This window comes from Trichechus manatus, unplaced genomic scaffold (assembly GCF_000243295.1).
Source record: "Trichechus manatus latirostris isolate Lorelei unplaced genomic scaffold, TriManLat1.0 scaffold00019, whole genome shotgun sequence".
Lineage (NCBI taxonomy): Eukaryota > Metazoa > Chordata > Mammalia > Sirenia > Trichechidae > Trichechus > Trichechus manatus.
In genome coordinates, this window is record NW_004443955.1 from 11838060 (window position 1) to 11851076 (window position 13017).

The following is a 13017-nucleotide window of genomic DNA, read 5'->3' on the forward strand; positions in this document are numbered from 1 at the left end:
TGTAAACCCTATGGGGGCAGTTCTACTCTGTCCTGTTGGGTCACTGTGAGTTGGAATCAATTCGATAGCAATGGGTTTTTGCTTTGACAGTCTTGAGGGTTCACCCTCACTCAATGTGTATTTGAGGACAAGCAGAAAATGTCCTTTTCTGCCACCATATATGCCCCACTCTTCCTTCAGGTCCGGTTGAAGCTTCTGGTTTTCCATGAAGCTTTCTAGTCCTTCCAGCCCTCCCCCTCTGAGTTGCTATGTTGCACTTCCTATCTGTATTATTTACCAATTTAAAAAAAAATTACTTTCTTTATAAAATGACATATTTAATAAACTACAGCACATAAAAATGTAATAACTAAGCCTCAATATAAAAAATCATTCCACTGTTGCTGCATATTAAGTCTGCTTCTTAATTTTTACCTTCATTCACTCAACAATTATCATTGAGTCTTTGCTCCGTGTCAGGCATTGCTCTGGGAGCTTGAGTTATATCAGTGCGCAAACACACCTTTCCCTCCAGGTGCTTTCCTTCTACAGGTAGGAGAGACAGGCAATAAACACTAAGCACAGCAAGCAGACTAAACAGGTTTTATGTTAGAAGGTGACAGTGCTACAGAAGAGGGATGAAAAAAGAGCAAGATCAGGGGGTTGAAAAGAGGGACCGTTGGCAATTTCAAATCCGGTGGTTGAGGTAGGCCTCACAGAGGAATGGAGGAAGGTGGAAGAAACAGCCAGCAAAGTTATAAACAACTCTGTGACAACATCTTGTGACACATTAAAAAAAAAAAAGAAAACCCAAACCGGTTGCCGTCGAGTCGATTCCGACTCATAGCGACCCTACAGTAAGGTTCTATATGTTGGAGCCTTTACTGTGATTATTCTTTCCCAAGAAGTTTTGATTTTGGAGGGGACGAGAACCTTGAGGATCAGCGGGCACTTTCTTAGCCTGAAAGGTTAACACCGGCAGCAGGAGGAGGCGGCTGCACGAATTTCATCTTTCATACTATTCTGGGGCCAGACGTTGGCTTCAATGCCTGGGAGCGGCCAACCAGCTGAGCCCTGTTGCACAATGGGCCCAGAGCCAGGCTGTGGGCACACATCCTGTATCTAGGTGGCCATAACCTCTTCGCCTCAGTGTCCAATCAGTAAAAAAGGGGTAAAAAGTCAGTAAAAAGAGGCCACGGCATCGGACCTCACTCACGCCAGCTGTGAAAACTAACAGAGCCCCCGCGCACCAGCCAAGACCCTGCTGTGGGGGGAAGTTCTCCGCCGCGGTCTCGCGCGGCTCCTTTCTTCGCCCCCTCCCGGCTTCCCCGCCCACCGGGCGCACCCCCTCTGCGATAGGCCGAGCCTCAGAGCCGGGTCGAGCGGCGATTGGCTGAGCCAACGCCGTGTCCGGGAGCGCCACGTGTACGTTGGGGCAGGCCGGAAGGTAGGGGGATCTAGGCGACGCGGCCGTCCCAGCGGCGGCGGCCACAGCCATGGAACGGGACGAGGAGCAGCTGTCCGCGCGGCCGGCCCTGGAGACTGAGGGGTTGCGCTTCTTGCACGTCACGGGTAAGTTGCCGCGGACGGCGTGTAAGGGGCTTGCGCCGCCCGGCTTTCCCGGCGCGCCGCCATGTTCGGTGGGTCGTCCTCCCCGCTGCGCGCCGGGCCGGGCTCGGGGAGCGCCCGGCGGCGGCTGGGCCGGGCGTGGGCGCCTCAGACCGGTCCCGGGCTGCGGGCCATCCGGCACCGCACTTCCCTGGGTGGATCCTTTACTTTGTGCGGAGCAAAACCTTCCGGGTTTCAGTTACTGGGGTCCCCCGGCCCTTGGCGTTTGCCTCCTAAGCTCCGCGGCCTCCAGCCACCACCCATCCACCCACACACACTCCTAACACCGGCGTCGTATCGGTCCCCCACACCCACCGCTTTCTGTATGTGGTTCTTTAGATCGAAAGATTTTTGCCTTCCTCTGTCAGATAAACTTCTCTTCATCCTTCAAGCTGCTGTGCCCTACATCCTCCCCCCGGTTCCCCAAATGTTGACATGTCCCTTCTCAGTAACCCCTGAATTGTTGCATTTCTTCCTATTTTAACTGTCCACTTAGGAGGCCATCGCAGCGAGAATGTGAATGGGTTGAGGGCGGGAGCTAGGCTTGTTTTATCTTTGTTGAATTTTATGGAAAAGTCAACTGGTAGTGTCATTTTTTTTAGCCTCTTGAAAATTTTTCTTCTTTTCAGTGGGCTCCCTGCTGGCCACCTATGGCTGGTACATCGTCCTCATTGGTATTCTTCTCTTCGTGGTCATTCAGAAGCTTTCCGCCCGCCTGAGGGCCTTGAGGCAGAGGCACCTGGACCGAGCCGCGGCTGCGATGGGTTAGTGCCTGGGAATAGACAGGAAGGCGGTGTTCCAGACACCTAATTCTTTTAATATTTAAAAGTTAGTTTGTTGTTAAGAATGAGAAGCACGTGATTCTAATTTGTGTGGAGAGAAATCATTTTATGCTTTTGAAATTGATTTTTATTTTTTAATTTGAGAGATTTTAATGAGATGAAAAACCTGCCTAATGGTGTGTAGGTAGCACTCACTGCGGATCTTGTTGAGTGGTTTTTTCATTTATAAAGCAAAACCCCTTGCCCTGGAGTGCTTCTGACTCACATCGACCCTACAGGACAGAGTAGAACTGCCCCACAGGGTTTCCAAGGAGTGCCTGGTGGATTTGAACTGTTGACCTTTTGGTTAGCAGCCAAGCTCTTAACCACTGCACCACCAGGGCTCCTTTTCATTTATAGGAGGGATTAAAATGAAAACGTCCCACTTGTCTGTACTGTGGGTCAGCCTAACTTGAGTTATCTCTAGAAGCAGTGCAGTGTGAGTCATAAGAAACTCAGCCTTAGTTCTCTGTATCCTCGTTTTGATTTTTACTGACTCACCAGACCTGATTTCCAAATCACATTCAGCTGTTTCAAAAAACTCATTCTCTCTGAAAGTGTAGCCTTTTCACTAAATAGAAGCTACAGTTTCTGAGGACACATCCAGAAGAAATGTTAACTGTTTTGAGAATAGCAGCATAATAAAGCAAATATAAGTCTTCATTCATCTGAGTCCCTATGGTTACTAAGGTTGGGTAGGAAAGCAAATGTCATAACACAAACATAGTCATTAATGGAAAGACTTAGAAAATCTGTTCACTCAGACACACCCCTGTCTCCCATGAAACCCCATCGTCTCTCCCTTCTCTGAGTCTTTGTTGGCTGTACATCCAACAACGAACTGCAAAGTACAGTTGTCTGTCTTGCAGAAAATGCAGGATTTCACGAAGTAGATGCCAGTGGGGCTGGAGAACCGCTCCAGCCACTTGCTACAACCATCTCTTCAGATGAAGTTCTGGCAGAATGAGACCAGCTAACAACTGGAGAGGAACTTTGCAGTGATGATGATAGAATGGGTACTTCAAAAGAGAATTATTGATTAAGAGAGGTTTTCCGGCAAAATTGATGAAGCCCTTGACTATTGCAAAAAATATATGTATGAAGCACTGCAAAAAGTAAATTATGCCGCTGTGCAATTTTGTTCAAAAAATTAGGTTAAAAAAAATCTATACTTGGTTGATTTTATTCTTAAGAATGACCCAACAATTACACATGGTAACAAAATGTTCGTTTGTATCATTTTATTTTGTTTTTGAAGATAAAATTCCAGTCATCTCTACCACCACACACACACGGATACGCATGTGCTACTTTGGTTGTGATATTTTGGTCCCTGATCAGTTAAGTGGCCTTTTTCCAGTACTAGTTGTCTGCAGATAATGATGATCTATACTTTGGAGAATACTGATGTGATTATATAAGTTCTAGTTGGTTTCCTTGTTTAAAAAATTAGTCACTGTGTAGTTGCCCCTCCAAAACCAAACCAAACTCATAGCAACCCTGTAGGACAGAGTAGAACTGCCCCATAGGGTTTCCAAGGTTGTAAATCTTTACGGAAGCAGACTGCCCCATTTTTCCTCCATGAACCACCGACCTTTTGGTTAGCAGCCAAGTGCTTTAACCACTGTGTCACCAGGGCTTCTCAGTTGCCCCTCATTGGTCCTTAATAAAGCAGACAGAAAAATGAACAGATGGAGAACTTTACAGGGATGCATAGTAATTCTGCTTAGTTTTACAAACCAGATAAAAACATAGTTAAATCTGGGGCACTCGTGTTTATTCTTAGTGCTAGCTAGAAGGATTTTTCTTCCTTCTCTATAGAAAAATGGATAAAATACCTAAGAATCCTTATCTTTCTCTGATGTAGGTGTGGGCTAATTAACTGATGAATAACTGTCCAGAAAACTTTGAACTGTTCTTAGTTGTTTTCTGGAATTCTGGTCAGCCTAGAGACTGTGGGTGTTAATGAGGTATCTGGGTTGTGGGATGGAATCACAATGTGGCCATTGGGCTACTTCCATTTCAGTCACAGGGGCGTTATCCCAGATTTTCTGTTGGAATCGCTTGGGGGAGCCCAGAAATCTGTTTTTTTTTAACATGTTTCTGGTGATGCAGATGCTTAGCTAGGGCCAAGAATGATGGCTATGGGCTAGTCCCTTGCCCCCTTAAGTAGTAAAATATCTGCAGAGGGGGTAGAATTATTCATGTAGAATCATCTACCTATCATGTCTTTTCTTTATCATACTTTTAATAATACAGACTCTCAAGAATCTTTTTTTATTACTATACAAGGTGCTTTATCGGAATTTTTTCTGGCATTTTAGAACCTGATATTGTTGTTAAACAACAAGAAGCTTTAGCAGCTGCTCGTTTGAAAATGCAAGAAGAATTAAATGCACAGGCTGAAAAGTATAAGGAAAAGCTAAGACAGGTATGAACCGGTTTTAGTTTGCAGAAGTGGTCTTAAGAAGTAGAAGCGTTAGTGGGTAAGAATGTGTGTGTGTGTGTGTGTGTGTGTGTGCGCGTGCACCTCTGGTTAATTATAAGATACTAGGACAGGGCCCTATCCCATTAGATTCAACAAGTGTTTCAGTACCTACTATGTAAAAGTGATACTGAGAAAAATATGCTGTCCTCAGGGAAGGATACATGTGTGACTATGATACAGTAAACGGTGCAGAGAACATGGAGTGACTGGGAGCAGGTGTGGGTGTGTGTATGTGAGTGTATGTGTGTGCCTCTGCACACATGGGACCGTTAGGGCGTGTATTGGGAACAGCTCGTTGGGTAATTATTTCCACTTCCTTTAATATTAGTCAGCATGTTTCCTTTGTGGAGTTTTTTACTGTTCCAGTGGGAAAAATCAAGTAAGGAAAGGTGCCTTTTGTTTCTGTTTTTGCTTTTTAGTGGTTCCCTTATAGCTGTATCTCCCCCAGCAGAATTTTATGTCTAGGTCTCATGCTGTCAGACACCCAGAATACATATTTGGCTTCTTGCTGCTTTATCTGCTTTAAGCTCTGTGTCTCACCAAGACCGGGGCTGTGAATTGAAAGAGAGAGGGGAGGGCGGTGATGGGATCAGTTGAGGGTATAGTATAAAAATAAAATGGAGAGTAGCAGGTAGAGTTTGGAAAGTTTTCTTAAAAAGCACGTGGCCTGGCTGGGGGCAGGGGTTAGAGGAGGGGAGGAAGAGCCAAGGATGCCTCTCAGGTTGACCTGAGGGATGTGCTTCTCTTCACCGGGGCTAGCTCACTCCCCCACTGTGACCTGATCCATGTCACCCACAGCTGCTAAGTGTCAACTCTGCTGTCTGGTTTCAGTCTATATGTGGCTGGCGCCTCTTCGTCTCCTCAGAAGGAGTCCTCTGCCAGCTGTAAGGCAGCAGGAGAATATGGTCCACGTTTGTCTTGCGTGTGCCTCTGGAGTTTGCTGAGTAATGTGTCTTTCTGCGCTGGTGGTTGCTTTCATGGTTTCTACATCATCATCCTCGCAGGGGCTGGTCTGCCCAGCTTGGCTGGAGCCCGCAGGAAACAGGACACTGTGAGACCACAGCCACTGTCCTTGGTCACCCTGTTCCAGCAGCCTTCCTCAGTGTTCACAACTATTAACATCCCGTTGTCTTAGTTTTCTAGAGCTGCTGTAACACAAATACAACAAGTGGCTGGCTTTAAAGAACAGAAATGTATTTTCTCACAGTTAGGAGGCTAGAAGTCTGAATTCAGGGCACCAGCTCTAGGGGAAGGATCTCCCTGTGGGCTCTGGAGGAAGGTCCTTACCTCTTTCTGCTTCTGTAGCCCTGGCTTCCTCAGTTCCTTGGTGATCTTCATGTGGCATTTATTTTCTTGGCTGTTTGGGCTTGATTGTATCTGTCTGTGCTGCTCTGCTGCTCCTGAGAACTCTGAAGTGATTGGGTTTAGGATACACCTTCAGTGATGTGGGCTATTAACATAACAAAGAACTCTCTTCCCAGCGGAAATAGATACTGGGGTTAGAACTTTGGGGAAGAACTCTATTCCCAAAGGGAATAGGTACTGGGGTTAGGATTCCAGCACATATTTTGAGGAGAGGACACAGTTTAATCCATAACACCCATCTTTCACTGAAATAAAAACACTTGACCTAAAATCTGAGGGTAGAGGTGGTTCAGTGCTAGAATTCTCGCTTCCGTGCAGGAGACCCAGGTCTGATTCCTGGACAGTGTACCTCATGTGCAGCCACTACCCGTCTGTCAGTGGAGGCTTGCTATCATAGCAGTGATGCTAACAGCTTTCAGCAAAGCCTCCGGACTAAAATGGACTAGGAGGAAAGGCCTGGTGATCTACTTCCAAAAATCAGCCAATGAAAACGATATGGATCACAATGGTCTGATCTGCAACTAATCATGGCTCAGAACCGGCATCATCTCCTTCCGTCGTGCCTGAGTCGGGGGCTGACTCACTAACAACGTTAACTTAAAATCTGCTAGCACATTCCTATTACTTCTTTATTTAATTTTTTTTATCAAGCACGTGGCAGAAAAACATTTATGATAAAAACTATACCATGAAGGTTGTCTCTGCCCGCCTTCTCCCCACCCCACCCCAAGGAAGTTTCTTAGGGGTTTTTTTATATGTATTTTACCCATAGATACACTCGTGCATGTATCCTTTTTATACAAACGGCATCATATGCCTTTTTTGAGCCATTCTGTTTTAGTTGTTTTCTTTGCTGATTTCTAACTCCTAATGTTATTTCTGGAGTCATAGTAAGTTGAGTTCCTTTCATGTGTCGGAATTGAGTGGCTTCAGGGTCTAAGTTTTTTCATATTAGTAAAATAGTGTAATGGTTTATTCAGCTTGCTTATGTAGGTGACAACATCTTTATTTTACTTGTGTACTTTAAGTGAAGGTTTACAATTCAGGTTAGTCTCTCATACAAAAATTTATGCATACATTGTTATGTGACCCTAATTCCTCTCCCTATACTGTGACAGCACACTTCTCTTTTCCACCCTGATTTCCTGTGTCCATTCAATCAGCTGCTGACCCTCTCTGCCTTCTCATCTCACCTCTGGACAGGACCTGCCCATTTAGTCTCATGTATCTACTTGAGCTAAGCAGCACACTCTTCACGAGTATCATTTTATGTCCCATAGTCCTGTCTAATCTTTGTCTAGAGAGTTGGCTGCAGGAATGGTTTTAGTTCTGTGTTGACAGAGAGTGCAGGGACTGTGCTTTCTGGGGTTCCTCCAGTCTCAGACTGTTAAGTCTGATCTTTTTACTAGAATTTGAGTTCTGCACCCCACTTTTCTCCTGCTCCGTCAGGGACTCTCTGTTGTGTTCCCTGTCATGGCGGTCATCGGTGGTAGCCAGGCTGAAAATATCTTTTAAACAATCACTTTTTTCCCAAATTTTATTTATTTTGTTGTTGTTGAGAATATACACAGCAAAACCTACACCAATTCAACAGTGTCTACATGTACAATTCAGAGACATTGATTGCATTCTTCTAGTTGTGCAACCATCCTCACTCTCCTTTTCTGAGTTGTTCCTCCCTCATTAACATGAACTTACTGCCCCCTAAGTTTCCTATCTTTTGAGTTGCTGTTGTCAATTTAATCACATATAGATAGTTCTTAAAAGAGCATAACGCTCAAGGCAGAACATTTTTACTAGTTAAGCTAAACTATCGTTTGGTTTTAAAATGACCTCGGGATATTTTTGGTTTAAGGTTTAATGATTATCTCAGGGCAATAGTTTCCGGGGTTTATCCAGCCTCCATGACTCCAGAGAATCTGGAGTAAGTGAGAATTTGGAATTCTGTTCTGTATTTTCCCTCTTTTGATACGGATTCGTCTATGGAATCTTTGATCAAAATGTTCAGTAATGGTAGCTGGGCACCATCCAGTTCTTCCGGTCTCATGAAGAAGGCAGCAGTTGTTCATGGAGGCAACTAGCCACACATTCCATATCCTCCTTCTATTCCTGACTCTTCTTCTTCCTTTATTGCTCCAGGTGGATAGGAACCAATTGTTGTGCCTTGGATGGCCACTTACAAGCTCTTAAGACCCCAGTCACTAGGCAGCAAACTAGGAGGGAGAACAGAAGCATTCAAGAGGTGATGGTTTCATGAAACCATGACCCTACACCTCCAAACCAAGAAACCAAGTCCCATGAGGTGTTTGGTTGTACATAAGCAGCCTCAGCAGCTACCCTTTTTTTTTTTTTTGTCATTGTTGTAAATATATTTATCACACAGCTTTAGCCAGTTCACCTTTTTACAGGTGTACAGTTTATTGACAGCAACTTAAATAATCACTTTTTCAGATGATGTGAGCCTCCTGATATTGAGAGAGGGATAAAAAGCCTTTGTTCAGATTCAGAATGATCCAGCACATGTGGTTCCGTCTCATGTACTTAGAAAAATAATAAACTGATGAACTTGGGTCTGCCTGACTCATGGTTAAATCAAATCTCGTGTTTATGGACTCAGAACTTGTCAGCTGTGGGTCTGTTCTGATGTTCTTGATAGTTAGCTAGAAGTGTAGGGCAATTTTCATGTCTAGATGTTTTCATCCTTGACCTCATTTACTGGAAGACAGTGGAGGCATGAGGTGACAGGTATTTGGGTTTGACAACAGTGAACCCCAAAAGCCATGGAGGGATTTTCTCGATGTGTGCTTTTTAAAGCATCTTCCCACATATCCTGTGACGCCGTGGTTTAACTGGACCCAGAAAGAACTGCATTTGGGGTTTCAATTCCACTGGAAACAGAAAGTTAAGTGAACTGTGAGTGGTACTTGGTTCCTGGGAGGAGCACTGTTATTCCAGAGTTAGGAGCAGAAGCAAAGGACAGTGAATGGTGTTTCCTTCCCATTTTGGTAATATCTTCAGTGTGTGATTACAAGGTTTCTCGAGAACTCATGGTTGGACATGATTTTCTGCTGAGATTACTTTTCCCTTAATTTTCCACAGAACATGACTTTTGAAAGTACTCTGAAATCTGTTCTCATCTGGTTCTCACAGCCCTGAGCAGCAGAGGGGTTCAGTGACTCCCCAGGTGGCACAGCCAGGTATCCACAAAGGGGGCTGATAGCCATGCCCACTCGTTTCAAGGCAGAGTTGTTCTACATTACCAAACATGTCTCTATGGGAAGAGTCCTAGCCTCTCTCCTGGGGTGACTTTTCAGAAAAACTAAGTCTGTTCTTTCCATGACACTTTGCTTTCGTTAGCAGTATACAAAATAAGGTTCTGTTAGCAGTTAAACTCACACCACCAGTTCACAAGAGTTATTAACTGAGGAACATGCAGGTGAAGATTTGTTTAGAAGGACATTTAAATTGTCAAAACTAGCATTTTCTTTGAGGAAGATGGCAGCTGTATGAGTTCATTGTGTACCATGTGCAATTTTTTCGCAGCTTGAAGAAGAGAAAAGACGACAGAAGATTGAAATGTGGGACAGCATGCAAGAAGGAAAAAGCTACAGAGGAAATGCCAGAAAGCTGCAGGTGCCTGTGGGCTCGGTCCTGTTTGACAATTGTCAAGCAGATGAAGATTTTTCTGGTAGAATGTTTTTAAATGATTGTTAAGCCTGTGTGTGTTCTAACAGGAAGAAGACAACCCTGGGTCTTCTACTTCATCGGTTCCCCCGAAACGTCAACCTGACAGAAAGCCGTTGCGGAGAGGTGGTAAGTGCCAAGTGACTCCTAATGTGAAAGGGTTCTGAACAGCAATTATGGGGTATACTTAACTTTAGAAGACTAGATTCTGTTTGTTTGTTGTCTGTAAATTGAGACTAATCCTAAATTTAGGACTGTGACGATTAAGTAAAGGAAACAGATGTAAAGCCCCTACGAGGTACACAGGCCGTCCGTGAGTGGTTGGGTTTGTACTTCCCTGTTCTCACTTGATCGCACGATGGCAGTGTAAGCTGAGAGGTCAGTAGGATAAGGATAGTGTGCCCATTTTGCAGATGAGTGTCAAGAGGTTAGAACACAGTGTGTTGTGTCTTTTCCGTCACAGCTTTCTTATTTTCTGCAAACAATTTTGTCAAGGACAAGTGGGCCAGTGCTCCCTCTGAGCTTTGTCTGTGTGCAGGCCCCCCAGGTGGTATGCTGGCAAGGCTGTCTTCATCCCATCTGGGAGAGTTTGTGAATACCTTTGGGAGGATTGGATCACACGCAAATGAAAAAAGTAATCGTTTATGATTTGAAGGAACCCTGGTGGCACAGTGTTTAAAGTGCTTGGCTGCCAACCGAAGGTTAGCAGTTTCTCCAGCCACTCTGTGGGAGGAAGATGTGGCAGTCTGCTTCCATAAGCATTACGGCCCTGGAAACCCTCTGTCTTACAGGGTTGCTATGAGTCAGAGTCTACTCGATGGCAGTGGGTTTGGTGTTTGGTGTATGATTCTGGCCAGGAGTTCCAAGTTAATCCTGAGGAAGGAGAATGCAGAGACTGGAGTAATTCAAGGACACTTTGTATAAGAACCAATCTAGGCGAAGCCTTTTTATTCTCCACTGAGGAGAGGGTGTTTCTGGGGGAGACACTGTGGAGGCAGCGTTCTCCACTGAGGAGAGGGTGTTTCTGGGGGAGACACTGCAGAGGCAGAGGTGTGGACCCCTGGATAACATCTTAGAGAGCCATCTTAGGGCAGACTCACCTGACAAAACGTGGACGGGGGCTCTAAGGCATCGTGGACGCAGACTGACCAGTTTTCAATGCTGAGCTCTAATTCCCTTTGCGTCAGAAAGCAAAGCAGCCTTGCTGTAGGAGAATGAGGATTCTGAAAGAAACCGTATTCTAAAAACCTTCCCTTGCTGGAAGTCAATTTTTAAGGCAACCAGTGGTGAAACCTAGGAGAGGTGTGCAGACTGTGGAAAATGGAGGGCCTACCAGGCGTGTGTGTACACCCTCTTTCAGTGTTCACCACAGTCCTGAGACAGGCTGAGACTTGCTTGGTTTTACAAATAAGGAAACTGAGGCACAGGGAGTTACTGCCCAAAGTTCCCACAAGTCATGCAACCCTAGGCCCCATTTAAGGTCTGGCAAACTAGAGCCTGAGCACTCATCCAAGTCCCCAAATGCCCATTGACCGCTTTGGGAAGCTTATGACGGGGTGGGAAGAATGTAGATCACCTCGTTAGGATCGTGCTAGAAGTGGGAAGTTATATTCTGTGTTTTTTTTTTTTAAACATTTTGTAGCTTGAACTGCCTTTATTTAAATGTCTCTGTATTATTAAGCACTTCGATAGGAGTCCTCATGTACTTAAATTGCGCCATTTTCAGAGATCTTATGGCAAATTTTTTCAGTGTGTGTTTTTGTGTGTTTTGGGAAGTTAGGACCAAGAAGCTGAACAGCTTGTTTTCTTCCCACTGATATCAATTCAGATTGCACTCACTATATAAATTTTTTTTTTTCATATGGTAACTAAACATTTTGTGAAAACTTCCTCGAAAATAGAATCCATATCTTTACAGTGCTTTGCATGTCCAACTCTTAAGTTTATTTTTGGTATAAAACGTTCCCAGTTTTTCACTGTAGCTAAACGCTTGCTTTCTGTCACCCCAGGTTATAACCCTCTATCTGGTGAAGGAGGTGGCACGTGCTCCTGGAGGCCTGGGCGCCGAGGACCGTCGTCATCCGGTGGATGAGGCTAAGAGTCTTGTTAGTGTCGTCTGACATTAGCAAGATGAGCCCTGAACCCTCAAGTCAATTGCCTTACGCACACTTTTCACAGTGACTAGCCACGGAGAGATGGAGGTTATTTCTGTTCTTCCCTGTGTCTGCATATTTAGGGGTTTAAGTTAGCAGAAGGTATGGACAATGCCCCTAGGCGTTAGGCCAGTGGTCACACCGCACTTAATGATGGTGACTGCTTCCGTTGATTCCCAGGTGAATTGCTAGCTGGTCTGTAAAGGCCTCCAGATGATTTGATGAATAATCTTGAGAAGATAGGCCTACTGATGATCTTCTAAAGTAAAAATCCTTGCTGCTAGAACAGTCTCTGTGACAGGTTGCGTTGAATGATGTCTTCCTTCTAAATGGTGAACCCACCAGTGAGGATTACTGATAATAGACAATTGATAGGGTTTGTTTCTGTATATTTATTTTTATGTACAGAACTTTGTAAAAAAGACACTGTAAATATTAAATTGCAAATAACGTTTTTAGCATCTTTGTGAAATTTGAGGAAATTTCTTTCTGAACTTGAATTTGTCTATCAAACATTAAACTGCTTTTATCGTTCACAACTTTCAGTTATTATTACTTACTTCTCTACTTGTTATTCCTCACCAGAAATGAGAATGGCAAGTGACAGACAGTTACCATGATCTTGAAAGTTGGCAGACTCCTTGGGGCTCATCTACAAGGTCTGGGCCAAAATCAGGCGCTTACAGTTAGTTGCTCCATTACCAGGATGAAGCAACGGCTCCTTGCTGAGAGCTGATTCATAGGTCCCTGACGAGGTTCCTGAGAGCTCCAGCCTCCCTTCCCCTTTGCACCTGGACTCATTACGTTCTTGTTGAGGCTCTCACAGAGGCTGGCCAGCTTGTTTCCTAAAGGGCCAGATGGTAAACATTTTAGACTTTGCAAGACACCTATAGTCTCTCTGCCACATATTCTTAGGTTT

At 44.6% G+C, this 13017-nt stretch overlaps 1 protein-coding gene across 1 annotated transcript; it reads left to right on the forward strand.

The window, feature by feature from the left end:
• Window positions 1-1415: 1415 nt before the first annotated feature.
• SELENOS (selenoprotein S) lies at window positions 1416-12624 on the forward strand. The gene is made up of 6 exons (XM_004372644.2): window positions 1416-1551; window positions 2217-2351; window positions 4733-4839; window positions 9805-9894; window positions 9996-10074; window positions 11955-12624. The coding sequence occupies exons 1-6, from the start codon at window positions 1476-1478 to the stop codon at window positions 12035-12037; spliced, it is 570 nt and encodes a 189-aa protein (XP_004372701.1). The 5' UTR covers window positions 1416-1475; the 3' UTR covers window positions 12038-12624.
• Window positions 12625-13017: the final 393 nt, after the last annotated feature.